The following is a 25,389-nucleotide window of genomic DNA, read 5'->3' on the forward strand; positions in this document are numbered from 1 at the left end:
TATGAGCACATACCTGCAGTTTTATCTTTTAGGTGGTATTACTTAAGAATTTTCAAAATGAGGAGCTGGTTATGGTGACACAAGCAGCAATCCTAGCACTGGGGAGACTGAGGCAGAGGGATCATGGGCCAGTCTGTGCTTCATAACAAGACCCTGTTTAATAATAAATCAGAATGAATAATGCTAAATGTTGATTTGGATCTTCTTATAAAGAGTTAAATGTGATTTACCTCTTATTTTGATGTAACTCAGAAGTAGCACTTCTGGCCTTGCCCTAAATGCTAAGGATGCAGTGATGCACCTTAGAGAGAGGTAGTTTCTTTGCGTCCTTACCATACCAACTGGCCCACACTTTGGAGATAATCCCCAACACATACACACCACACACACACACACACACACACACACACACACACACCAAAACAAACCCGAAGATTCAAAACACAGTTGCCAGCTGGAACTTTATTGGCTTGTTGAATAATGCCCATAGAATGACTGGAAAATGCAGGAAACGAAGAAAACGGTTTTATTTTTATATTCCAAGGTTAATTCTGGCTTTCCCGACAAAGCTTTCTAGTTTCAGAAGGAAATGGAATCGTTTATTCGAGATAATTCAGGACATGAATTGGTTAGAAAGCCTTACAAACGAACCTAGTAGCTGCGGTCCTGTCCACTGTCTCTTTTGAGATGACCCGCGCCAGCTCCCCTCCCGGAGCCAAGGCTAACAGGAGGCTCTGCTGATGCTCAAGTAAGTCCAGATTGGGTGTGGCAGAGGCTGGAAGCGGGAGCTCTGCAGGTGGCACGCGGAGGCTAAGAGCCTCAAAGGTGAGTGCAAGAGGGAAGAATACCCCGGAATTGCCTCCCTCGGGTTCTACCCGAAGCCAAGCAAGCGCTCTACTACTAAAGTAGTAGTATTGCATTTTGTTTTAAACGTACCATTTCCCTTAGCGCTTTCTACTTGTTCTGAAAAAACAAAAAATGTAATTTAGAAACCTTTATGTTCTCCCCTAGATTCCCCTCTTAGAGACCCTAGAAAAGGGAATCTGAACCCCCTTGGGATGAGGGTGTTCCGCCCCAGCTCGGAGTTCAGGGGTTTCCTGAGCGTTTCCCTTGAATTCACCCGCAGGAGGCTTGCCCGAGGCCGGCTGCCCGCCGCCCGCCCGGGGCCGCAGCGGCAGGGCAGGGCAGGGTGGACGCGGCAGGCTGGGGCCGCCGAGTGCGGTCCTTCTGTCTGCAGGGGGCGCTGTGTGCGCCGGGCCGCGGCCTCCGCAGCGGCTCTGTTAAAGGGCCCGCTGGGCACGTGGCTTCGGTCCCTGTGGAGTTTGCGGCCGCTAGACAGCAGCTCCGGCTCCTCGCCGACACGCAGCCCGCGCTCGGTCCGACCTGTTGACTGAAAATCAGCCTGCGCCTGGCCAGATCTGTCGGCGGACGACCGCAGCCCAGCGACGACGCGGTAGCCATGGCTGAAACGGCGCCTGCCCTGGTAAGCGCCCCGGCCCATGGCCGCCGTGTGCGAGGGTCTCGGCCTTCCCGGCCCGGAGAGCCCCCTGCCCTGGCCCCGGCCGCGGCCCAGCCCGCTGGGGTCAAGGAGCCACCGAAGCCATCAGCCTACACCTGGCGGCCGGCGGCCTGAACAGCAGGCCCGGTGAGCTGGGCTCTAAGACCGGTGCCCGCGACGCGGCCTCCAAAGGCCGCTAGGCCGGGCGCTCACTTTTCGCTGGAAGGCCCGGAAGGACCCTGCGGATAACACGGCCGAGAGTCCCTGCCCATTGTTTCTTCTGAGACCTGCGGCCCTGCAGTCAGACCGGAGCCAGTGTCGCGTGCCTGCCACATCCGCAAGGTTGAGGCTGCGAAGGAGCCTCAGATCAACACCTTGGGATGAGCCCACCATTAAAATGCCTAGCAACTCTATTTTTTTCGTAGGAAACAACACTGAACCCAGTTTGCAACAGGTTTCTGAATTTTGTGACTACCCCCCCCCCCGCCCCCAGATCTAGAGGTTGTCAACCCGTGGGTTGGAGTCCCATATCAGATATATACAATTCCTAACAGTAGCAAAGTACAATTGTGAAGTACCAACAAAATAATTCTGTGCTTAGGGATTGCACTGGCTGGTTTTGTATGTCACCTTGACACAGGCTATATTCATCAGAGAGAAAGGAGCCTTAGTTGAGGAAATGCCTCCCTCCAGATGTAAGGCATTTTTCAAGTAGTAATCAATGTGGAAGTTGGGGGCAGATTGTGGATGCCATCCCTGGGCGTGTAGTCCTGGGTTCTATAAGAAAGCTGACTGAGGAAGCCGCAAGCCAGTAACAGCACCCGTCTTTGGCTTCAGCATCAGCTCCTGCCTCTAGAATCCTGCCATGTTTGAGTTCCTGTCCAGACTTCCTACAGTGGTAAACAGAAATGTGGAAGTGTAAGCCAAATAAACCCTTTCTTTCCTAATTTGCTTTTTGGTCATGGTGTTTTGTTGCAGCAATGGAAACCCTAACTAGGACAGAGATTACCACAACATGAGGGCCACAGCTATGGAAAGTTGAGAGCCATTGAAAGTTTAGCAGTTTTTTTTAGAAAGGTAGCTTGGATCCGGGTGGTCGAGGTGGTGGTGGGGGTGGTGGTGGAGGAGGAGGAGGCAGAGGCAGAGGCAGTGGGGCCTGCCTTTAAACCCCCAACTCTGAAGGCAGTCGGATCTAGACCAGCCAGTTTACAGAGTTTGTCCCAGGATGGCCAAGGCCACATAGAGAAACCCTGTCTCAAAAAGAAAAAAGAAAAAAAAAAAGGACAAGACTTGGTAATGTTCAGTATGCCAATTTAGAGGACGTGCTGGAAGAATTTTCACCTGTAAAAAAAAATCTCTCAGTAAATGGTATCTATTATCGCCAATACATCTCAGACAAGTTTCTGAAACTGTAGTCTCCCGGAAGCTTCTTGAAAGGACTCTCTTTTTCTTTAGTTTGCTGTGTGTCCTTCTGGGTTCCCTGACTGCAAGGAATAGAAAATGAGCTGGGAATTCTGTAGGTTGTGGGAGTAGGACTGTAAATCCTTTTGGTGCCTTTCCCCCTGCCCCTGTTCCTCTTGCAGTACCTAATATCCTGAGAAACTTGCTAACAGGATAGATCTCAACATTATGATAATAAAAACTACAGCTGATACCACGGATGCTCAAGTCCCGTACGTAAATCGTGTAGTATTTGCATATAACATATTCATATGCTTTAAAATATGTTAAATCAATTTCTAGACTGCCAATACAATAGAAGACCAATAGTTGCATTGTGGAGGAAATGATGACAAGAAAGATGTGTACGTGTTCAGAATAGACACAAATTTCTTTCCAGTTTTGTTTGTTTGGTTTTTGTTTTTGTTTTTTGGGGCCAGGAGGGGCAGAGTTTCTGTGTAGTACTGGCTGTCCTGGAACTCACTCTGTATGTAGACCAGGCTGGCCTTAAACTCACAGAGATCTGCCTGCCTCTGCCTCTGGAGTGCTGTCATTAAAGATACATGCTCCCCCAACCTCCCACCGGGCTCCAAATATTTTTATCCCATGTCCGGTAAATTTTTGATTATAGACCTACAGGTACATGGGACAAAATGCCTTTTAAACAACAACAACAAAATCCACAAACTAGTGTTAAGTGTTAAACGCTACATCCCTAGCTGGTCTGGAACTTGCCATTTAAATGAGATCAGCTTGGCCTTGAGCTCACAGAGATCTACCTGCCTTTAGCGCCTGAATGCTGAGATTATACGCCACTGTGTCTGGCTGGTCTCAACGCTTCGGTCTAGGCTAGCCTGGAACCCACTGTTTAGTTCAAGCTGCCCTTGAATTTGAGGCAATCTCCCTGCAGGTCAGGAAGCAGGAGCTGATGCAGAGGCCCTGGAGGGGTGTTATTTGCTTCCCCTGACTTGTTCAGCTTGCTTATAGAACCCAAGATACCAGCCCAGAGATGGTACCACCCACAAGGGGCCCTCCTTCCTTGATCACTAATTGAGAAAATGTCTTATAGCTGGATGTCATAGAGGCATTTCCTGGAGAGGCTCCTTTCTCTGTGATAACTCCAGCTTGTGTCAAGTTGACACACAACCAGCCAGTACATGGGTATTTTGATTATGAGATTCTCTGGTCTCTTGAGCAGCTTTCTGAGAGAGACAGTCAGATGTGTAATAAGAGGCCTTCTACCCCTTCTTTTTCACTCCAGCCAAATGCAGAGAAGAGCTCATACCTCTACTCTTCAGAAATCACACTGTGGACCGTGGTGGCTGCTGTTCAGGCCTTGGAGAAGAAAGTGGATTCTTGCCTGGCCCGCTTGCTGACTCTGGAGGGACGTGCAGGGTCAGCGGAGAAGAAGCTGGCTGACTGTGAGAAGACGGCCGTGGAGTTCAGCAACCAGCTGGAGGGCAAGTGGGCCGTGCTGGGGACCCTGCTGCAGGAGCAAGGGCTGCTGCAGCGGCGCCTGGAGAACGTGGAGAGCCTCATGCGGGTCCTGTGGCTGCCCCCTGGCAGCAAGGGCGAGGCCCCCAAGGTAGCCTTTGGATGCCCTGACATGGGGACCCTAAGGGCCTGCGCCTGTAGACATGTAGGTGAACAGGTGTGACACTGTGGTTTCAGGTGCCCCTGACCTTTGATGATGTGGCTGTGTATTTCTCTGAATTAGAGTGGGCCAAGCTGGAGGACTGGCAGAAGGAGCTCTATAAGCACGTGATGAGGGGCAACTACGAGATGCTCGTTTCCCTGGGTGAGACTGTGGAGGGATACCCGGGCTTTCATCCAACAATGGCTTCCTGCAGTCTTTGCCTTTGCTTTGGGCAGGCAGACTCAGATCTTTCTCCATGCCCTCCCCATTCTGTATGCAGATTATGCCATCTCCAAACCAGACATCCTCACCCAGATAGAGAGGGGAGAAGAGCCTTGTCCTGCAGGCCCCCAGGGCCAGGAGAAGGGGAGTGAGGAGGAGACAGTGTGCCCAAGGAAAGCAAGCACCAGTAAGTACTGGTCCATCCTGAGACTGCGGGCACAGTGAACAGCAAACTGCTTTCCTGGTAGACTGGACCGTTTCGGAGCTGGAAAGAGAGCACAGGCCCCTTACCCAGAGCTGGCTGCACTTTGTCTGAGGCTGCTGTGAGCAGGAGTAAAGAGAGGGCTTTAGAGCTATAAGGATTCTGCCTCTGTATAGGAGGCACCAGCACAGAGGGATGGTCGTGAGGTCAGCAGATAGAGATGAAGGATATAATAGGCATCTTCTGAGTGAGCCGATGGCCAGTTATGGCAAAGCTTCTGCTTTGTGACACCTCAGTGGTTCCATGTCCATATGCCATCATCCTTGGGGACAAGGCTAGGACTTCTCCATAGCCAGTGTTTGACAATGGCTCCAAAGGGACTAATATTGACTCCTCTGGGGGCTGGTGAGGAGGCTCAGTGGTTAAGAGCACTCACTGCTCTAGCAGAGGATCATGGTCAGGTCCCAGCACCCACATAGCAACTTAGAGCTGTCTGTAACTCCAGTTTAGGGAATCTGGTGCCCTCTTCTGGCCTCTGTGGGCAGGCGTCATGGATGCAGTGTATATACTGCACGTGTATATTACATGCAAGCAAAATACTCATATTCTCTGTCTCTGTCTCTCTCTCTGTCTCTCTCTGTCTCTGTCTCTCTCTCTCTCTCTCTCACACACACACACTATTATTTACTTAGTTTACTTTTGGTTATTTAATTTAGGGTCTCACTATTAGGGAGCCCTGGCTGTCCTGGAATTCACTCTGTAGACCATGCTGGCCTTGAACTCTGCCGTGCTGGCCTGGAGATCTACCTGTTTCTTTCTCCCAAGTGCTAGAATTAGAGACCTGTGCCACCATGTTTGGCAATAAAATAAATATATCTTAAAAAATATTTATATATAACCCAAAGTAGAACAGTACAGTAATCATTATCACTGATTGTCAGCAGTGAGTTTTTGGAAATATAGGGTTATAGGGTAAGACCTTGAATCAAAAAGAGAAGAAAGAAAAAAAATCATAATAGAAATTTGCTACCCATCTCTTTTCCTAGACATAACCACAATATCATCACCCACCCACAAAAAAATCATCTGACATCCAGTCCTTATTCTGTTTTCAGTAGGAACTTGGATATTAATTTTAATAACCCAAAGACCACATACAGCATTTGGTTCATGTCTTTTAAATCTATAAGAACTCCATCCAAGTCCACCCACATTTACAACAGTTTTACTGAGGTATAATTTATGTACCATAGAATACACCTATTAAAGTATAACCCTAACTCTTCAAGGTCTGAGGTGGGAGGATTGTAATTTAAAAAAACACCAAACAAATAGGAAAGAATCAAGAGTTCACATTTAAGCAGGGTCTATAGCTTGTAATCCAAGCTGTCCTGGGCACAGGAGACTCATGGGTCAGAACCTGCCTAGTCTACAGAACGAGTTCAAGGCCAGCCTGGGCAACTTAGTGAGAACTTGAATCAAAATTTGAAAGTGAAGTTAGGTCTGGTGAGATGGCTTTGTGGGAGACATCAAAAATAGACTGTAGACAAGGATCGAGCTCAGGCAGTGGGCGTGGCCACTGTGTCTTCATATTCTGTCTTTGGTCTGATAGTCCAGAATCCCAGACACTCTTAGTGTGGCCCTGGAGTCACTGGCCTCCTGTCTGGGAGACCTTGGTGCTATGCTCAATGACAGTGGTTTATGTTTTAGGCATTTCTCTGAGTCCAGAACGGGCCCCAAGTCCAGCCAGCCCTGCCCCGGAGCAACCAGATCAAAGGCAGACACGGGAGCAGCAGCAGCAAGCCGCAGCAAGCATGGCTCCTCCCGAGCCAGGCCCTGGTGAGTGAGGAGAGCTGGCCAGCAGCACTGGCGCTCGCCCTCAGCAGAGGAGAGAAGCCAAATGCTGAACTGTGGGGCAGGCTCTTGGGAGCTGCAGCTAGAAGAGGCAGGTTTAGTCTCCTCAGTGCTCAGACGTCTGAATAGCACCGTGGGGGCCTGGACACACCCATCTGCCTGGAGTAAGGGGAAGAATGTGATGGGCCTGCTGCAGCTCTCTACAGTGGCCGTGTCAACGGGGTGGTCTCTGTCTCACCTCCCTGTGTGGCGCTAGGGTGGGACGCTGCAGTTTCTCGGTGCTCTGTCTGAAAACTGTTGAGAACGCTGACTTCTCGTTCATCCCGATCTGCATCTGCTTCTGTTTTCAGGTGGTCCATGCTGGTCCTTTCCTGAGGCTGACTCTGAGGACGTGAGCGCCTTACACAGAGCTGGCTTACCGAGTTCCTTTATTCCTCTCTGGCTGATGGCCTCACTCCTAATCCTCTTTCTTGCCTTCTGTGCCTTCCAGTGGTTTCTCTGTATGTCCCCCACAGCACATGACCTCCTCCTTCTCTGGTGCTCCGCCCAGCCAGTATAAGCTCCAGCTGTATGTATGGGACTTGTGAGATGGGACCTGGGGTAGGAGGATAATGTCGCCACCCACGGAAAAACTGGGACTCTGTTCTGGGACCTTTCCAAACCTTCTATTATTTTGAGACTGATGGAGGTGACAGATGTGGAGGAGCAGGTTATGAGCCTGGACCTACATGGGATTGCAGTGTGACCCCTATAGCTCTATTCTCATCTCAGAAGCTCTGCAGATGGAGCCTGAGGAGCTCTTCTTCCTGCCAGACCCTTAAGTACGTTTCGGGCCTGCTGAGGAGTGGCTATATCTCTGTGATACTTGTATCAAGAATGGCCCTCATCAGATTTTTCCCTCTCACAGGGATTCCAGCAAGCACCAGCACTTTATCAATTAAACAGGAGGGAGAATCTGCAGAGGGAGGAGAGTTGGCACTCTCCCCTCCCACAGCCAGCCTGCCTTCTGTGGGGCCAGGTGAGTGAAAAGAAAAGACATTGTGATTGTGACTGAGCATCTAGAGGCTCGGGGGCCACTGGCAGTAACAGTCTGTGGTCAGCTGGCCTTGATGGACAGTTACTGCCTAAAGACATGCTGCAGATAGACAGATTCTATCTGCTGGTGATAGAAAGGTCTGCTCCAGTCCCACGGTAACCCTGTGAGGTGGCCTACCTAGGTTCACAGCCTCTGGTATCTTGCACTTTGCATGTTGACCTAGAGTTTCAATGTAGTCCTTCACCTGGATTCCATATTTTTTGATAGGGCTCAATGCCTTTTCTTTTCTGCACCCGGGGACCACTATCCTCTCCTCAGCCCGTGCTTTTCACGGCTGTCCCTGCAGTTATACTATCCCAGTGACACTCTCGCATCAGGTGAGACCTTCACTGAGACTCCACAGGAATCACAGGCTGTAGGACAGCACATACCTTGCTGGATCTGTTTGGGATAAGTGACAGCCAAGTCACTTCCCTCCCTCATCTCAGTCACAGGCCCCTCCCCCCTTTTTTGAGATGGGGTGTATGTAGTTGGCTGGCTTTAAAATCACTATGTAACTAAGGCTTCTCTTAAGTTTGTGGCAATTCTCCCATCTCACTTCCTGAGTGGTAGGATCACAGCTACAGGTAACTCACACGGACTCTTAATTGTGGTCTGGAAGCAGCTGGGGCCCGTGGGCTCCTGATCCTTTTCAGATTGTGACTATTCTCATCATAACATTTAGGGTCTTGGCAGCACCATTACCGTGGCTGCAGTGTCTTCTCCCATAGTCTCAGCATCTGTCTCAGAATCAAATCATAGGCCTGCAGGGTCCCTGGCTCGAGCCTCTGCAGCTTCCTCCCTCCTGCGATGTTCTCAGCTCAGCTTCCAGGAATGAGGCTTAAGACAGCAAACAGTTGAATAATAGACGAGACACTGCCTGCCCCATGGTGTCCCTGAATCGGATCCCCAGCCTGATCTGAGGGCACGCATAGAAATCGGGGAAGGGAGAGAGGCTGAACCTGGGTCAATGGCAAGTGTCAGCCCTCTTGGAACCAGTCATGATTCCTTTGCCAGGTGGTGGCGCTGTGAGCATCAAGACAGAAGCCCCGTCTGAGGATCAGCCTGAGCAGCGCCTTCTGGAGTCCTCCAGCCAGTCCGTATTTAGAGTCCACAAAAGGCCCAGGATTAAGACTAGAGGCTATAGATGCCATCATGCCCAGGGGGTGCCTAGGGTGCGGATTGGGGAATCCCAGGCAGCAGAGGCTATAGGACAGCCACCCTGTATCCTTACTCGACCACGGAAGCAAGCATTCCTGTGCCCTGACTGTGGGCAGAGCTTCCGCTTGAAGATTAATCTGGCAATCCATCAGCGGACCCATGTAGAAAAGGAACACAGGGAGGCTTGGCGTGACTTGCCTGTTAGGTCAGGGAAAAGCCACACTACACTAGAACCAGGGGAAGTGGTGGTGCCAGGTCCGGTCATTTCCTGGCTACCTGAGGAGCCCACAAGCCACCGGTCTCCGACAAGCCATGCCTTCATGGGACAAAGGCCAGCAACTAAGGTTTACCACTGTAGTGAATGCCTTCACTCCTTTCAGCAACGGAAGAGCCTGGTACTGCACCAGCGCCAGCACACAGGCAAGAGGCAGGGCTGGCCTACCTGTCCCTACTGTGGCAAGGTCTTCCGCCGGCCCTCGGACCTCTTTCGTCACCAGCGAATCCATACTGGTGAGCGACCTTATCAGTGCCCCCAATGTGGCAAGGCCTTTAACAGGAACCACCACCTGACTGTCCACATGCAGACTCATTTCTGAGGTCAGGCAAGCCTGTGTTTCCTCCTGCCTTCTGTCCTCCAGGGGAGTCCAGCCCTGCAAGGGCCCGGCTCTGAACAGGAAGGCCGACCAAGAGCCTGCCATGATACTTTCTGGCTCTCCTGGCAGGACCTGCACTATCTCAGGGCCTTTCTCTTGTGCCTAACCTCGGGCAAATTGGTCTCTCAGTCTAGGATGACTTTGGAGAGTCTGTTTTTGTCTCCTTTCAGATGGGAAGAAGCAGCTCCTTTGTTGACTGTGTGACAGGGTACCTCTGTCTCCTAATTCCTCCTTTTGGACATTCCTGATTCTTAAGATTTAATGTCAGGCCTCTTTTGCTGGCACTGCAGGCAATAGGAACAGAAATGTGTCTCTTCCAGGTGGGACAAGAGAGGCCTGGGGAAAAGGTTTGAACGGAGAAAAGTCTGCAGTCCACCTGAGAGAAGGCAGCAGGATTGGCAGATACAGGGAAACAGGAGATTTGGATTGGTTTGTTTGTTTGTTTGCTTTTCTTTGTTACTTTGAGATTTTTCTTGGAGACCAGAAGCTGCTGGGTAGGAACTTTCTGCTACCTCCTCCACGTGTAGTTGACGGTGGGAGGACCCGCATCAGCAGGGTGCCCTGAAAGCAGAGTGCCTGGGGTTTTGAGTCCTAGGACGGCTCAGTCTCGTGAGTCTGAGTCTCCCCTCACAGGGCGAGGCGTCCACTCCTGCTACTGTGAGGGAAGCGGAAGCTAGCTGTGCATTACTCCTCACGGATCTCAGTGTTGACAGTAAAGTTGTGTAGCTGGACTTTGGCTACTTTGTGGGTTCTTCTTTCTTCTGTCCTTCACCCTTTCTTCCCTTTCAAATAGCAATAGATAGGAAAAAGAAAAAAATAGAGGGGAAAGGGGGTGGTGTTATGGTTAGACTACTTCCTGTTGATAAGTGGTGTTGAGCTTCTTGGGGCAAGTTTGATCCTCAATGTCTGGATATCTAATTTGTTCTTTGTGCACAACTACATAACAAACAGCAACAACAATCAACTCTTGGGGCTCTAGCATTTACCCTCTTGAAATTCCCAGAATTCCAAATAGTGCCCACTTGCAGAAACTCTCTGCAGCTAGCAAAATCACGCCCCTGCTAGAGCACAAGACAAATCATAGCTACTGTGGACGATCTGACGCATCTCTGTAGCCCACACCTGAAGTTAAAACAAAAACATTCCTGTAATATTTCTCTGTTTTTCAAAGAAACGAAAACTCCACTATTGTCACTATGTGATTGATCTATTGTGATGGGCCTTCAAAAATGCTTGAAAGAGAATGTTAGAGCAAGCCCAGGAAGCACCTGACCTTTAGCTCTTGGGGCTCATGTTCCTTGTGTGACAAAGAACAGCTCCAGGATGTCACCTTAGAGTTGTGTCAAAGAGGCACTAGACAGATATGCATGGTTTTGCTCTTCCTCTCAAGTCTGGGATGGTTTTCTTGATCCTGTGTCCTTTGTCCCAGACAGGAAGGACCTTTCTCCTGCCAAGTGGTAGAAGGTCCTTCACTTTCCAGCTGAGCTGGTACTTTAGGGGCCCTTCAAAAGCACAAGCTCGAGACCAGGAATTTGAGGTGATTGCGTCATGCCTCAAAGTCACGAGAGCGGGTCTTCGTGTGCCTCTTTGTCACAGCCTAGGCAGCCTGGTGGGTGCTCCTGAGCTAGGGTGATGGATTCCAGCTCTGATAGTTTGCTCTCCTGCTTGGCACCAGAGCACATCAGGCTCGCTCCCAGGTGCCTTCATCCTTGGCTGTGCTGTCTCTAATGTCCTTCAGACTCCACAGCCATTCACAAGTCCTGCACAGGTGAGGCAGAGGGTAGCACTGCCATCATTCCTGGGGTGGGGGAAGTGAGCTAGTCTATGGCAAACAGCCATGGTTCTGGGCTCTCCGTGCCTGCTCACCCGACCTTTGCTTCAGTCCTACAAGCAAGACAGCAGGTGTCAGTAAGCACTCAGACAGGCCGTGGGCAGTATAGCTTCCCCAAACTTAATCCTCAACTGCAAGCGCTTCTGCTGCTGTTCTGGAGGGTCCTAAGCCTCTCTTCCCATGCTTTAGATGTTCTCTGCAAACAAGTATTCTATATTTGATACACAAATTCAAATGCTAGGAGTGGGGAAAGGTGCTGTGGAATCCTGTCTGGCCTTGGGCTTGCAGTGATTTTTTCCCCCTCTTTCTCCAGAGTAATAGGATTTACTTGTCTGTCATTATGCTCAACTGAGGTTACTGCATTTATCCTCGAATTCAATACGACAGGTTAAAGAGTATTATGAGTTCAGAATGAACAAAGCCTGCTTGGTTGCAGGAGCAGCACAACCACTTTGGATCCTATTCTTCTGACTTATTTTGTAAAACAAAGATACCTTTGGGCCACAAGGCCCTAAGAACGATGGAGGTGGAAATGTTAGCCTAATTGGTGCTCTATAAATACACTGGAAAAGCAACTGCGTGTCTGTGGCCTGGTTTGTTGTGGGAAGTCTCAGCAGGTGGCCCTGGTGGTTGGCTTGGCTCTACAGTTCTTAGGAGAAAGGCGCTGAGCACCTGGCTCTCTCACCTGCGGGCACGATAGCGAACGTGTGCTCCCAGCTGGCCAATAGAGTCTGGCTTCTCTACCGTCAGGGGCGGGACCTCCAGGGCTAGCCAATGGGGAACCGTCTTGTGGAGGGTGGGGCCTGCGTTTCAGCCGCGGGAGCAGTGGAAGAGCAGCGAGGACGCCGCGGTCTCAAGACGCGTCCAGGAGGACCATCCGGATTCTGTTTCGTGGGGCCAGGAAGGGCAGCCTGTAGGGAACACAGCGGCTACAACAAGGCGAGGCAGGATTACGCGCAGCCATGACCGAGGCGGCCGCTGCACCGGTAAGGGGGGGCCCTCACCGACCATGTTAGGGATGCGAAGCGGTTCCTGAATTCGCCTGGGAGGACATCTTACCACCTCTTAAAATTGGGTAGAGATCAGCCGGGGAGTCAGGGAGGAAGACGAGGTCTGCTGCCATATGATAAAGTCCTTGTCTCTTTTGCCACGATTTTGATCTTTCATGATATACGACCATTAGCTTAACCAGGGATTATCTGGGCCCGACACAGCCAGTGGGCTGTGGTCGTTTTTACCCCACTTGACTCCTTTTTTCCAGGACCTCGCAGCTCCACCTCGCAAGTATTGGCCATCTCCGATCCAATCCCGAGCTAAGGCCCCTCTTGATCCTGATACCTAGAATCTTGTTCCTGCCTAGGAGGGATCCACCTTGTTTTGGGCCTGAATTCGATTCCCTTAAGGGTGGATACATACATCCTCGCATGCTGTTTTCTGATAAACACCAGGAAGACTCTCCTACTGCAGCTGGTTAGGGGATCAGTGTTATAGAAGACGTTGGGTAGCTGTCTTTTAGATTCAGGCTTGAGTTATTGCCTCCAACCTGTGGGCGTGAACTACTGAGATATACTGTCCCTGAAGGAAGGAGGCATCTCCTGCTAGCAATAGCTTTGCAGTGACTTCAAAAACATTTCTCGGTGTTAGCTTTGTGGCAAAGGATCACAGAGAAACAAAGATATTTGACCTTTATGTGTGAAGATTGCCTCTTCCCAACCACATTTTGTTGTATGGGTCAGTGTTCACAGATCCCAGGATAGAGTGAGGAAAAGATAGGTGTCTGGTGACAAGTATCTTACTGTGTGGGACACTTCGCTGTGTCTTTTTATGGAAGATGTCTTGGGGGAAGTTAAATGTCACAAAATTGTATTAGTTAACACATTCTGGCCAATGGTCAGGAGCCTTCGTGTTTATTGGTAATACAGTATATAATACTGTCATGTACCCTGAGTGTTTTTTCATACCTGTGGTTTCACCACCTTAGAAATAAAGTTCCAGGATTTATCTGCTGTTTCCCACAGCTCATTTTATTTACAGTTATGCATGGTGGCATTGTCCCTTCTTTTGACTAAGATGCTGGCTTTCATCTTTCTCTGGCTTTCCTTACTGGCATCTAAGATCTAGCGTCCAGTAAAGTGATTGTTGAGGGCGGTGTAGTGACTGCCAGGGGCTGTTTGTTGAGGTGTCTCAGTCACAGAGACCTAGTGTCCAACTTGAAGCAAGCTGAGGTTACCTGAGAGAAAGGAACCTCAATTGAGAAAATGCTTCCATAAGATCTAGCTGTATGGCAAACCTGTAGGGCATTCTCTTAATTAGTATTTGGTAGTTCATTGTGGGTGGCCCACACCTGAGCTGGTGGCCTCTGGGTTTTGTAAGAAAGCAGACTGAGAAAGCCATGAGGAACAAGCCAGTAAGCAACAGTCCTCCATGGCCTGTGCATCAGCTCCTGCCTCCAGGTTTCTGGCCTGTTGAGTTCCTGCCCTGACTTCCTTTAGTGATACATAGTGATGAGTGAAGTTGTTTTGATTATAGTACTTTTCAAAGCAATAGAAACTCCAGCTAACACACCTACTAGCTGGAATCCACACAGTGTTAGTTGAGTCACTGGGCCCCTAGAGATCACCAGGAAGGAACAGCAGGGTCTCGCTTTGGGGGAAGCTGTTCTAAGAGGTGGTGCAGGTGCAGGTGGTGGCCTTTAATCCTAGCACTCGGAGTGGTGGATCTCTGAGTTTGATGCCACCCCGGTCTACAGTACAGCTAGTGTTCCAGGGCTACACACAGAGATCCTGACAAGGGGTGTTGGGAGGTGAGAGTTGAGTTTGCCATTGGGTAGGCAGGTTTGTGGCCTTGCTGTTGGGCTATGTCCCCAGAGGAAGAAAATGTGGTCAAATAACCGATGGAACTAACGTAAGGAGAAGGGCGAGATTAAATCCGGCACGTGTTGGATACATTTTATTTCCTTTGCAATGGATCTAGGTTCAATATTATTTTCATGAAGGTTCTGAGGGTCTTTGTGCCTGTGTCTTTGGTCTTGACTGGGGATCAGTGAGGAATCTGAGCCCATTCCAGAAGACACTGATCTTCCTGTATTTGAGAACAGTTCTGGGCTTTCTTCTGGAAGCCAATATATCTCCCTGTCTCTGGTTCCAGGACTGGCATATGGGGACTGATCTCCAACAACAGGCTCAGATCCAGTCTGCAGAGATCTCCCTTCTAGCTATTGTAACTGCTGTTCAAGCAGTGGAAAAGAAAACAGAGTCCCAGGCTGTCCACCTTCAAACCTTGGAAGTACGAACAGGGTCAGCGGAGAGGAAGCTGGCTGACTTTGAGAAGACGGCCGTGGAGCTCAGCAGCCAGCTGGAGGGCAAGTGGGCCGTGCTGGGGACCCTGCTGCAGGAGTACGGGCTGCTGCAGCGGCGCCTGGAGAACCTGGAGAATCAGATGCAAAACCGGAACCCCTGGGTCCTGAGGCTTCCCCCCAGCAGCAGGGATGAAGCCCCCAAGGTAATTCATAGAGTGAGGAGAAGCCTCTGATCTGAATTCTAGTGCTTAATACTAGTCACTATGGACTTTAAAGAGCTTAAAAAAATGTCAGAAGTACAGTGTGACATTGGAAAGGTAACAGTAGTGGGTTGTTGGGAAGGGTATGTTTGGGCAGCGACAGTTGTCGTCTTCCAGAATGACCTTTTTTTTTTTTCTTATTGAAAAGAATATTTGGTAGGTAGTGGTAGCACACACCTTTAATCCCAGTACTTGGGAAGCGGAGGCAGTCGGATCTCTGAGTTTGAGGCCAGCCTGGTCTACACAGTGAGTTCCAGGGTAGCCAGAGGAACACAGAGAAATCCTGTTTAAAAAACCAAAAAATTTGTTTTTTTTTACCAAGTGTAATGGTGCATGCTTTCGGGGGTAAGCAGATCTCCGTGAGTTGGTGGTCAGCCTAGTCTACATAGAGAGCTCCAGGACAGTCAGGACTATAGAGAGAGACCCTGTCTCAAAAGTAAGTAAGTAAGCAAATAAATAAATAAATAGAAAGAAAGAAAAGAGAAAAAGAGGGGCTGGAAAAAGAGGGGCTGAGAGATGACTCTGTGGTTAAGAGCACTGACTGCTCTTCCAGAGGATGTGGGCTCAATTCCCAGCATCTAATGGCAGTTCACAACTGTCCGTAACTCTAAGATCTGACACCCTTACACAGACATACATGCAGGCAAAACAAGACAAGTCTACAAAATTACCATGAGTCTGTTTAATGATGGCCAACTACTCCTTGATATGGGGGCTGCCCTGAAGCATGTTATTGATTGTAGATAGCTTCTTGTTGGAGATGGGAGCCCATGACTACTTCCCTCCCTTTCTCAATACTGGGATTCCGATCTCCTTTCTTCCTCCTTTTCCTCGCAGATCCCTGAGCTTTCTGTGATGAAGACATTCCATTTAAGACAGAGCGCCCCAAAGTCTCTCACTCTCTACACATTGTCCATTGTGGGTCTGTGTGTTAGTTCCCACATACTACAGGAAGAAGCTTCTCTGATGGCTGAGCTGGACACTGATCTGAGTCTCAGCCTGGTGTGGCCACTGGGGTTCCCCATAGAAAGTGCTTCAGAGGATGAGCCGCTGACCTATGGGAATGGAGATGGGCTGGAAGGGCGGGCCTCAGAAAGGCTGTTTGAGAGAGTGAGAACTGGTTTAAGTAGAGGAAACCAACAGAAAGCATCTCCATTCATGTTCCAAGAAAGACGCAAGTGTGCGTGTGAGCTAGAAGGGCCCTGTGCACAAGTGTGCGTGTGAGCTAGAAGGGCCCTGTGCACAAGTGTGTGTGTGAGCTAGAAGGGCCCTGCGCACTTGTCTTTCTTTCTATAAATAATGTGGGCAGAAGCCAGGCGGTGGTGGCTTCTGGGAGGCAGAGGCAGGCAGATTTCTGAGTTCGAGGCCAGCCTGGTCTACAGAGTGAGTTCCAGGACAGCCAGGGCTACACAGAGAAACCCTGTCTCGAAAAACCAAATCCAAAACACCAAAAATAAATAAATGAATAAATGATGATGATGATGATGTTGTTGTGGGCAGAAGCTAGCATTTGGTCAGTGGTACCCACAGTTTTGAAGACTGGTTTCTGAAGGGGTGTGGCGATCTTGTATTCCTCCAGGTTTCTATGCCTGCTGAAGAGGTGGCTGGGTGTTTCCCTGAGCAACAGGAAGGCAGCTCCGAAGACTGGCAGAAGGCGCTCTGCAAGCACGTAGCAAAGGAAAGGTGTGAGGTGCTGAGCTCTCTAGGTAAGAGACACCCCAGGGGCTTCCAAATGTGTTTTCATTCTTTTCCTCCGTGTACTGAGACTCTTGGATCTGAGAACCAGGGCAAATTGATCCTCTGCCTTCAAGCTGATAGAAGATATAGTTCCCATCTTTAGAATTAAGTGTAGACGTGCTTCTATTTTGTGTATATGAGTTGTTTGGCCTGCGTGTATTTCTGTGCATCCATTGTATGCTTGCCTGGCTCCTGCAGAGGCCAGAAGTGGGCATTAGATCCCCTGGATCCAGTTACAGGTGAGCTGATTGTGAGCTGCTGTGAATGTCCTCACAATAGTAGTCAGTGTTCTTTACCACTGAGCTGTCTGTCTGTCCCCATAGGCATGATTTATAAAGGTGACTCAGGTCTGAGAAGTGAGGGCTGCAGTAAACACGAGGTCCTGTAGCCAAGGGTTCAGGAGTGTGTGTGTGTGAGACTTGGTTAAGTCTCGACTCTGTAGCTCTATCCACAGCTCTTCCATCAGCCTGGAGCTTGCACAGAGCTTAAATGGCTTATGCAGAGCTTCCAGTAAAGACCTCAGGGTAGGATCTGCTCCCCGCTGTCCAGCTCTTCCCACTCACTTCTGTAGACAGAGGCTTCCTCTACTTATGTTTGTTCCTCTAGGTTTGTAGTGAGGCAGATAGTTTACCACCTGTGGTAGACTGTGGATGCCCTGTTAATGCCCATGGGCCAACACTTTACCCTGCTTCTCCATGGCGTGCTGTCTTTAGGGAAGGAACTAAGTGTTCGTGTGATGTTTCTCTCCCCCTGTGCCTGGACACTCTAGAATGATAAACAGTGAGTGAGTACTGGGTCAGTACGAGAACTCTGTTTTCATTCTCTGTTTGGTAATAGCACCAAGTTGGAATGCAGATTGTAAAGCTTTTTGCAATGATAAGAAAGCAAATCTTGCAAAGTCTAAGGGAAGCCTCTCCTCCCTCTGAGTTACAGCTCTAGTCTTTCGTTTCTCTCTCAGACAGGATCGTGCTGTAACTCAGGCTAGCTGGGAAGTTACTGGGTTGTTCGTTCAGGCTGGCCTTGAATTTGTGCCTCCTGCCTCAGCCTTTGGAGTATTGGGATTATAGGATTATATTATATTGCTTTTTGAAACTTTTTAAAGGTGAAGAAACCCTTAGTTCAAATGACAGAAACAATAGAATGGCTCGCTCTTACTGAAAGAGGATGAATTCCTCTTTGCTCAAACACAAAGGTACCATTCCGTGTGTGTGTGTGTGTGTCTGTGTGTGTGTGTAAAATGATTATTAGTATGACAGTAGTTATTCCTTAATCAACTAATTCCCCAAGAACCACACAGACTAAGATTTTTTAAAATTGCCATGAACCAAATACTGAGCAATTATTACTTCACTCTAAACCTCCGGGCTGGTCAGGCCTCCTCCCAGACAACTTTCCCATCTTTCTCGCATTTTTTGGTCCTTCCTTCAGCTAGCTCTCTTCTGCTGTTTTTCTCCACCTCTCCTGGCTCCCTCCTTCACTTCGGTCCCTTTCTCCATCATGTTTTTTTTAGAATCAGAAGTCCCGCCTTATTCTCTATACATACAGCTCTGTATTGGTTCATTGGCTTTTATTGGCAAGGCAGAGAATGAATGAGGAGCAGTGTTTATACAGACTTGAACTTCTAAGAATAAACATGACAGAGCCATATCCAGATTAAAACAAGATATTAAGGCATTAATCTTACACGTTGCACAAAACAGTGATACCTGTGTGTGTGTTGAGATGCACATGTGATATTAGATCCTTAGTAATGGAGTTAGTTGGTGGTGAGCATCCCTGGGGGTGCTGGGAACTGAGACTAGGTCCTCTGCAAGAGTTATCTACCAAGCCCCTCTCCTTATTTTACTGTATTTGAGAAGAAAAGCCCTCATTTGAAGGGGGTCTCTGGGTAGGTAAATTAAGGAAGAATTCACTGAGTGGTTGGCAAGTTGCACTAAGATTAAAAGTTTTTTGGGAGTCCCTGCAGAGATAGGGACATCAGAGAAACCAGAGTGCCAGCGTACAGGTGTCAGTCGCTAGTGCTTGGAAGATACAAAGGACCATGAAGGCACGCTTGGGAGGTGTTGGCACTTGTTGGCTCACTGAGGACTCTGGTACGGAGCCCGATGGCAGCCCTTCCTGTTGTACAGAGAGGCCTGGGACCCCATGGTAGGCGTGGTCAGGAAGCAGATGCAGAATAGGCTGCTGTGTCCCTGGAGATACCCAGAGCTTTCCTGTGGAACTTTGGCATGCTGTGGAATGTGGTGGCTTCAGGGGCTCGGGACTGCCTATCCTTTGATAGTTCTGGCTGTTACTCCACCCTGTGGTAGCTTTTCCAATGTCATTTGATTAATTTTAAATTAATCTTGCTTAATTTTCTATTAGTTTCCAAAGGCAGCTCTTCCTGCTGAATTTCCGAGGAAAGCATAATTGAGGCTCTTCAGTCAGTCAGCCTGACCCAGAAATACAGGGTCAGCATCATAGTGTGAACGTGGGAAGTGATTCAGACACCTCAGTGGCTGAGATGTTGGTAGGGATCCCATGGACAGGACTGCTGAGTGCTAGCCTTTGGATTATGCAAGTACATTCACATAAATGTGTTTTTGCCCAGCAGTGCAGAGGCTAAGCATTTCTCTCCCTGGATAGGGTCTTGCTTGTAGCCCTGGTTGGCCTAGAACTTACTATATAGACCAGGTGGGCCTTAAACTTGTAGCTGTCATTCTGCCTCTGCCTTCTGAGTGCTGGGATTACAGTTGTGCCCAATTTAAAAGGCTTCTCACGGGCTGGAGAGATGGCTCTGAAGCTAAGAGCACATGTTTGATTCCCAGCACCTGTATTGGACACCCATATCAGACAGCTGTCAGCTGCCGGTCGCTCCAGCTCCAGGGCATCTGACAGCCTCTGTCTTCCGAGCACACTGGACTCATGTGCACAGATACATATATATGTCCTAATTGTTTTTTACAGCCTCTGTTTACTGGCCACCTCCCCCATCCCAAGCCCCTCTCAGTGTAGCTGCTAATCTGTACTCAGAGGCCTCACAAAGTGTATCTGGAAGTCAAAGGACGACTTGTAGGAGTCAATTTTCTCCTTCTCTCACGTGGGTGCCAGGGATCCAACTCAGGTCATCAGACTTTGTGGCGAGTGCTTTACCCAGGTGGTGTTACTGTTGACTAATGACCAGAGCCTAAAGACTCGGTTTCCCAACTGTTTGACTACAATTACAGAAGCAGCCTGTGGAGAGGAGGCGGGCACACTCTGCTGGGCAGCATCTTCTCAGTGTGGCTGCATCACAGGTGCCTTTGGAACAGTGGAAGGCGGACCCTGTACTTCTGGGTCAAGACCAAGCACATGGTTGGTAGCTAGTCAGCTGTGACTTGAAATGGAAATGTTCTTCACTCTTCTTTTGTTTTTTAGCTTTAGTAACATTTATTTTAACATAAAATAAATAAATCTATTTATGTGTTGGTTGCTGGATTCCCCCTGGTCGGGGTGCATGATTTTCTGTGGTATTCATGTAGAGCTTAAGAGATTGGCATAGCCGGGCAGGGTGGCGCACAATCCCAGCACTTGGGAGGCAGAGGCAGGAGGATTTCTGAGTTCGAGGCTAGCCTGGTCTACAGAGTGAGTTCTAGGACAGCCAGGGCTACACAGAGAAACCCTGTCTCAAAAAACCAAAAAAAAAAAAAGAGAGATTGGTACAGATGAGTGAAGTCACCTGTCCCTCAAGGACACCCACCCTAGGGTACTGTGCTGCATAGGCTGTGGGAGGGACATCAATGGGAACCCAGCTGTTTGGTTAAGATGACAGAAGCAGCCTGTGTGATGCGTAGCAGCTTAGACGAAATGAGATGGTTTGTCTAGCTCCTGACAGACTTGTTTGGAGCTCACGGTGTCAGAGGCCCAGGTCGCTTTCCCTTTCCGCAGAGCTGCTGCTGCAGCTCCAGAAGCAAGAGGAAGCTGGCATGGGAGCAAACCCCCTTAACCCCAGCCCTGAGGAGACAGAGGCAGGTGGAACCTCGTGAGTTAGAGGCTAGCCTGGTCTACATCGTGAGACCCTGTCTCCAAAAAGAACCAACCAACCAAAACAATAAAATAGTAGGAGCTGGGTATAGCAAGTTCCAGGGTAGCCAGGACCACTTAGAGAAACTCTGTTTTTGAAAAACAAAACAAAAAGCTAATAGGAGGGAAAGAAGAATTGCCCTTTTCTCTTAGGATGATACATTTATTTCCAACTTAATAAGCGGCGTTAGTACTTATGCACTATAAATATTAATCCATTTACATCTCTTGTAGGTTTTTGTCTTTTCCTGTATATAGATGAAAAAACTAAGACACAGAGAGACTAGGGAAATTATAGCTGGAAAAGTCTGAGCCTTTACATCCTATTGATTATCTGCTTGAAGGAGTATTTTAGAAACAGTCTGTATTCTGGAGGGACCTGTGGGCCCAGCCTAAGGGGTGTGGTAGTGATGGAAGGCTGCAGGCCCGTGGGCCCAGCCTAAGGGGTGTGGTAGTGATGGAAGGCTGCAGGCCCGTGGGCCCAGCCTAAGGGGTGTGGTAGTGATGGAAGGCTGCAGGCCCGTGGGCCCAGCCTGAGGGGTGTGTAGTGATGGAAGGCTGCAGGCCCGTGGGCCCAGCCTAAGGGGTGTGTAGTGATGGAAGGCTGCAGGCCCGTGGGCCCAGCCTAAGGGGTGTGTAGTGATGGAAGGCTGCAGGCCGTGGGCACAGCCTAAGGGGTGTGTAGTGATGGAAGGCTGCAGGCCGTGGGCACAGACTACTGCCCGTCATTGAGAAGCCGTGTATCCCCGTTCTCCTGACTCCTACCACACCTCAGGTTAGCATCACCAGAAATCCCAGTGTCTGTTCTGTCTTTGCTGGGCTCTGTGGTTCTTTTGAGAGTGCCTAGTGGTCACTGGTCCTGGACGGAGAAGATGACAGGAAAGACCATGACATCTGATACCCTCAGAGCTGCTTCTCTTTTCTGTAGAGACAGACCAGCTGGAATCTGCCCCGAGTGTTCTTCCCTGGATCAAGCAAGAGGAAGAGGTGTGTGAGAAGAGCCTGCAGGGGACAACCAGCGCTTCCCTCTGCTCAGGCGAGGCCCAGGGTAGGCTGCGTTTCTGGGTCTCTAAAACTATATGAGGCCTTCTGTATGAGTCAAAGTGGCATCGAGCAGGTATCCTGTGCTGCCCTGTGGTCGCTGTGCCGTATTTGCTGTGGACACCCTCCCACAGTTTCATGAAATTGTCATCTTGTTCCCAGTCTCCTGGCTTTGCTTTATGAACTATAGCTGGCTTGGTGCTAGGTGGGGACTGCAGGGACGGGCCGCATGGGACACAATTCCCCACACCCAGAGGGCTTTGCAGTGAGGAGAAAGATTACCAGAAATCAGTAGTACAACATAAGAATAAGAAAGCATGTCTGAGCCAGAGAGCCCTTTGAGAATGGTGGTGAGTGTGGACAGTGTAAGCACACACACACACACACACACACACTGTGTTTACACTTCTGTAATGAGGTGTTCCAGGCAGCCTATCTCACGCACGGTCCTGACAGCACTGATCAGTGGTGTCAGAGCAGCATCTGACAGAATAAGTGAGAAGAAGCCGTAAGCAGAGGCACATGGCTTAGCCTTAGGGACCCGGGCATCATGTGGATGGCTCAGACTGGGCCTCTGGCAGAAGACAAGTGGGTTAGCGCCAGAGTGAGAGAGAGCCTTCAGTAACAGGCTCATGTGAGCCTCAGGCCCTGGATGCCAAGAACAGAGTAAGGTGTCTTGGGTCCAGAGCCTGAGGCCGAGATGACTCGTGTTGTATCTCATCCCATCAGAACCGTGGCTGGCGAACAAGAAAAGGACCCTGGAGGGGATGTCCCTGGCACCAGAGCCATCCTGGGCAACTGAAGGGGGACCTGGCAAGGAGGATTTCCAGCAGGGACCCTGTGGCGATCTGCTCCCTGTTTGCAGGGAGAGAGAGGCAGCCTCCCTCCCTCGAGGCTCTCAGAGTCAGCCTGCGCCAGCTGCTGAGGGCGCTGTGACTGGCCAGAACTTGAGTGTCAGCGAGCTCAGCCTGCAGAGTGAGTACTCACACCGTGGATCTCAGCCCTTCGCCAGTCTCCAGTGTCCCCAGAGTGCTGCAGAGCAGGTCACTCTCCCCAGGAATCGTCGTGCACCCACAGCCCAGCGTGCCTACACCTGCGTCCAGTGTGGGAAGAGCTTTGTCCACCAGTCAACACTTACCACACACTACCGCACACACACCGGAGAAAAGCCTTACAAGTGTGCCGAATGTGAGAAGCGGTTTGGCCGCCTGTCCACACTGCTGGAGCATCAGCGTACCCACACTGGAGAGCGGCCCTTCCCTTGTGCGCAGTGTGGCCGTCGTTTTGGGCGCCTGTCCACTCTGGTGGAACATAGGCGCACACACACCGGCGAGAAGCCATTTCCATGTACCCAGTGTGACAAACGTTTCACACGCCTGGCCAACCTGACCGTGCACCAGAGTGTGCACTCTGGCGAGCACGCTTTCCAGTGCGCCCAGTGTGGCTCGTGCTTCACGCACAAGCCCAGCTTCCTGCGACATCTGCGCAGCCACTCTCAGGAGAAGCGCTTTGCCTGTGGCCAGTGTGGTAAGAGCTTCACCTGCCGCTCCTGGCTAGTACGCCACCAGAGCAGTCATGCACACTCAGCATCCTCTGCTTATGTGGCCTGTGAGAGGAGCTCACCAAGTTATGTTTCACCTACAGGTCTCTTCAAAGGTGCAGCCAGGGACAAGTTCTCCAGTGACCCTTCTGTCTCACCCGTATCCAAGGACACCAGAGTCGGTCAGGACCACAAGGCATATGGCGGAGGTCAGCCGCTCAGCGACCATGGTCAGGACAGTCTAGTGGGGTCTCTGCATGGCTGTCTGTCTGTAAAGATGGAGAATGCAGGGTAGAACCCAGAGCCCTCCATAAGGAGGCCACTGGGACGGCTTCTGGGTCCCCTGGAATCCGAGCTGCTGCTCCTGGGTTGGACGTGTGGTACCTGCCCTCTGCTAGACCTCCCAGGGCCAGGGTCTCTCCCCTGGACTGCAGGCGCCAATGCCCCGGAATTCTTGCTGCGGGGAAGCTCCGTGCACACAGAAAATGTTGCAGAAACAAGCAGCTCAACAGCGCCTTGAGATCTCGGCTCCTGTCACCATCTTAGCAGTTTTGGCAGCAATAAAAGGCCGCGTAGGAGAGCTGCGATTTTGAAGATTTGAGCTGCTCAACAACTGAAGCTCAACAGCGCCAAACTCAAACTCGTTTCCAAGGTTTCCCTAGGACAGAGCTGGGATGTGACTCAGTAGTGTTCATGGAGCATGCGTGGATGGACCGCAGTTAGATCCCTAGCATCAGATTAAATGGGCTGTGATGGTACATGTCTGTAATCCTTGTATTTGTGTAGAGGCAGGAGGTACAGACGTTCAAGGTCATGTTTGGCTACATGAGACCCTGTTTTCAAGGAACCAAAACATACCCTTACGTATTCAAAGTCAGAGTTTTCAGATCCTCTCTCTCACGAGCGGCCACATACTTATACAACAGCTTGTATGTTTCTGAGGACTCCCACTGGAGGGACTGGGACTATTAAGTGTCACTGTCCTCACTTTGGAGGAGTGTGGGGAAACAGGCCTGTGCCTCTCGCATCTGGGGATGGGTTTCACTGAAGGTCTGATTCCCCTTTCCCTTTGTTGTTTTTTTGAGACAGGGTTTCTCTGTGTAGTGTTGGCTGTCCTGGAGTTTGCTCTATAGCCTGGCCTTGAATTCACAGAAATCCACCTGCCTCTGCATCCTGAGTGCTGAGATTAACAGTGTGTGCCACTACCACCTGGTTCCATATTCGCTTTAAAAACCTATAAAAATAAAGGTATTTATGAAGAAGTATAAAGTCCCCTTGCCTTGATGACCCTACCAAAGTTGGTTACTGTTTGTGATGCAGTAACATTATTTTGTTCCAGATTTTGGTAATGGTGATGATTACTTATTTTCAACTGTGTGTGTTTATTCAAGTTCTGAAAGAAAAAGATTGTTGGGAAGCACCGTGGAGATGGGATTGGGCGGGGCCAGCTGGTTTTGCATGGAGGACCCTGGGCCATAGAAAGCCCAACCGCCTTCTACTCTAGCCCTCTTTCGCCACGATGGACACATAAACACATGACATATACTCACATTGACACATGCACATACATGTAAAATCTTAAAACACTATGGAATGGGTGGTAATTATGTTTCCATAAGGTGGTGCCACAGTTCATCACTTCCTCTTTGCAATGTTTATACATTAATTTTCGTAAATTCTAAGGTCCATTGATTGTAAGACATACCTTTATTTTCTACTTCTCTTAAGTGGGGAAAAGCTGTAGCCCTGTCCTCATCACTCCTACCAATGCAGGGTGTTAAGTGCTGTAGCCTAGCGTTCACGTTCACATAGCCGAGCGTTCACGTAGCCTAGCATTCATTCATGTAGTCTAGCATTCATGAAGTGGGTTTGATCCTCAGAACCATAGAAACTGGCCCAT

At 49.7% G+C, this 25,389-nt stretch overlaps 2 protein-coding genes across 4 annotated transcripts; both read left to right on the plus strand.

Annotated features, from left to right (window-relative positions):
- The first annotated feature begins 1,210 nt into the window (after positions 1-1,210).
- On the plus strand, positions 1,211-10,935 carry Znf783 (zinc finger protein 783). Of its 2 annotated transcripts, none has more exons than XR_007976596.1 (7): positions 1,211-1,483; positions 4,200-4,523; positions 4,610-4,736; positions 4,855-4,983; positions 6,709-6,837; positions 7,203-7,673; positions 7,760-7,841. XR_007976596.1 is itself a non-coding variant. In XM_052173609.1 (7 exons), the coding sequence occupies exons 1-7, from the start codon at positions 1,460-1,462 to the stop codon at positions 9,682-9,684; spliced, it is 1,584 nt and encodes a 527-aa protein (XP_052029569.1). In that variant the 5' UTR covers positions 1,222-1,459; the 3' UTR covers positions 9,685-10,935. The 2 variants fall into 2 exon arrangements, 1 of the variants encoding a protein (XP_052029569.1); XM_052173609.1 differs by lacking the exon at positions 7,203-7,673 and adding an exon at positions 8,945-10,935 and having other exon boundaries at positions 1,222-1,483; positions 7,760-7,870.
- A 95-nt stretch (positions 10,936-11,030) lies between these two features.
- LOC127678570 (zinc finger protein 696-like) lies at positions 11,031-24,756 on the plus strand. 2 transcript variants are annotated; one of them, XM_052173608.1, is made up of 6 exons: positions 11,031-12,558; positions 14,720-15,073; positions 16,710-16,836; positions 21,837-21,956; positions 22,679-23,476; positions 23,594-24,756. In XM_052173608.1, the coding sequence occupies exons 1-6, from the start codon at positions 12,535-12,537 to the stop codon at positions 23,782-23,784; spliced, it is 1,614 nt and encodes a 537-aa protein (XP_052029568.1). In that variant the 5' UTR covers positions 11,031-12,534; the 3' UTR covers positions 23,785-24,756. The 2 variants fall into 2 exon arrangements, with proteins under 2 accessions (XP_052029568.1, XP_052029567.1); XM_052173607.1 differs by having other exon boundaries at positions 22,679-24,756.
- The last annotated feature ends 633 nt before the right edge of the window (positions 24,757-25,389 follow it).

Source organism: Apodemus sylvaticus, chromosome 2 (assembly GCF_947179515.1).
Source record: "Apodemus sylvaticus chromosome 2, mApoSyl1.1, whole genome shotgun sequence".
Taxonomy (NCBI): domain Eukaryota; kingdom Metazoa; phylum Chordata; class Mammalia; order Rodentia; family Muridae; genus Apodemus; species Apodemus sylvaticus.

Bases quoted from the DNA above. Each gene is read 5' to 3' on its own strand.
- LOC127678570 (XM_052173607.1), top strand. From the start codon at position 12,535: ATGACCGAGGCGGCCGCTGCACCG. The intron at 15,074-16,709 runs GTAATTCATAGA...GTATTCCTCCAG, and splicing joins GCAGGGATGAAGCCCCCAAG to GTTTCTATGCCTGCTGAAGA. The intron at 16,837-21,836 runs GTAAGAGACACC...TCTTTTCTGTAG, and splicing joins TGAGGTGCTGAGCTCTCTAG to AGACAGACCAGCTGGAATCT.
- Znf783 (XM_052173609.1), top strand. From the start codon at position 1,460: ATGGCTGAAACGGCGCCTGCCCTG. The intron at 4,524-4,609 runs GTAGCCTTTGGA...CTGTGGTTTCAG, and splicing joins GCAAGGGCGAGGCCCCCAAG to GTGCCCCTGACCTTTGATGA. The intron at 6,838-7,759 runs GTGAGTGAGGAG...TCCCTCTCACAG, and splicing joins TCCTCCCGAGCCAGGCCCTG to GGATTCCAGCAAGCACCAGC.